Genomic DNA, 394 nt, shown 5'->3' with positions numbered 1-394 from the left:
GGGGCGGGGCCCGCCGGCTGCCGCAGCAGCAGGTAGCACTTGGGCAGGTGGAAGGCGGCCAGGATGCCCAGGACGCAGAGGAGGCTGGTGCCCATCTGTACGGCGGGCTGGTAGGCCACGTGCATGTTGGCGAAGAGGGGCACAAAGGAGACCCAGGTGATGAAGTAGGCCAGCATGGCGAAGGCGAGGCTGCGGGCACCGTCGTGGCGGCCTGGCTGGCGGTGCACCAGGAATGCTATTTTAAACACTAAAAAGCATTTAATTTTATGGGACTGGCGCATGGCCTGTGTCTCTTGTCTCCTGCCAGCTCCCCTAGTAGATTGGGGTGTGGGGCTGGTCTAGCCGGCCGACAAGGTCCTGGCAGGGCGTCTTCTGTCCGTGGTGCTGGCTCCTG

At 63.5% G+C, this 394-nt stretch overlaps 1 protein-coding gene across 1 annotated transcript in view; it reads right to left on the bottom strand.

Annotated features, from left to right (window-relative positions):
• Positions 1 to 394, bottom strand: part of TAS1R3 (taste 1 receptor member 3) — a 5,588-nt gene that overhangs the window by 1,681 nt on the left and 3,513 nt on the right. The window contains exon 6 of the mRNA XM_015569679.1: positions 6 to 247. Within this exon, the coding sequence (XP_015425165.1) occupies positions 6 to 247 (242 nt within the window). The remainder of the gene's footprint in view (positions 1 to 5; positions 248 to 394) is intronic.

The sequence above is a fragment of the Myotis davidii genome, unplaced genomic scaffold (assembly GCF_000327345.1).
Source record: "Myotis davidii unplaced genomic scaffold, ASM32734v1 scaffold586, whole genome shotgun sequence".
Classification (NCBI taxonomy): Eukaryota; Metazoa; Chordata; class Mammalia; order Chiroptera; family Vespertilionidae; genus Myotis; species Myotis davidii.
The sequence above is the reverse complement of the archived record's forward strand: the minus strand, read 5'-3'. Positions and strand labels throughout refer to the sequence as shown.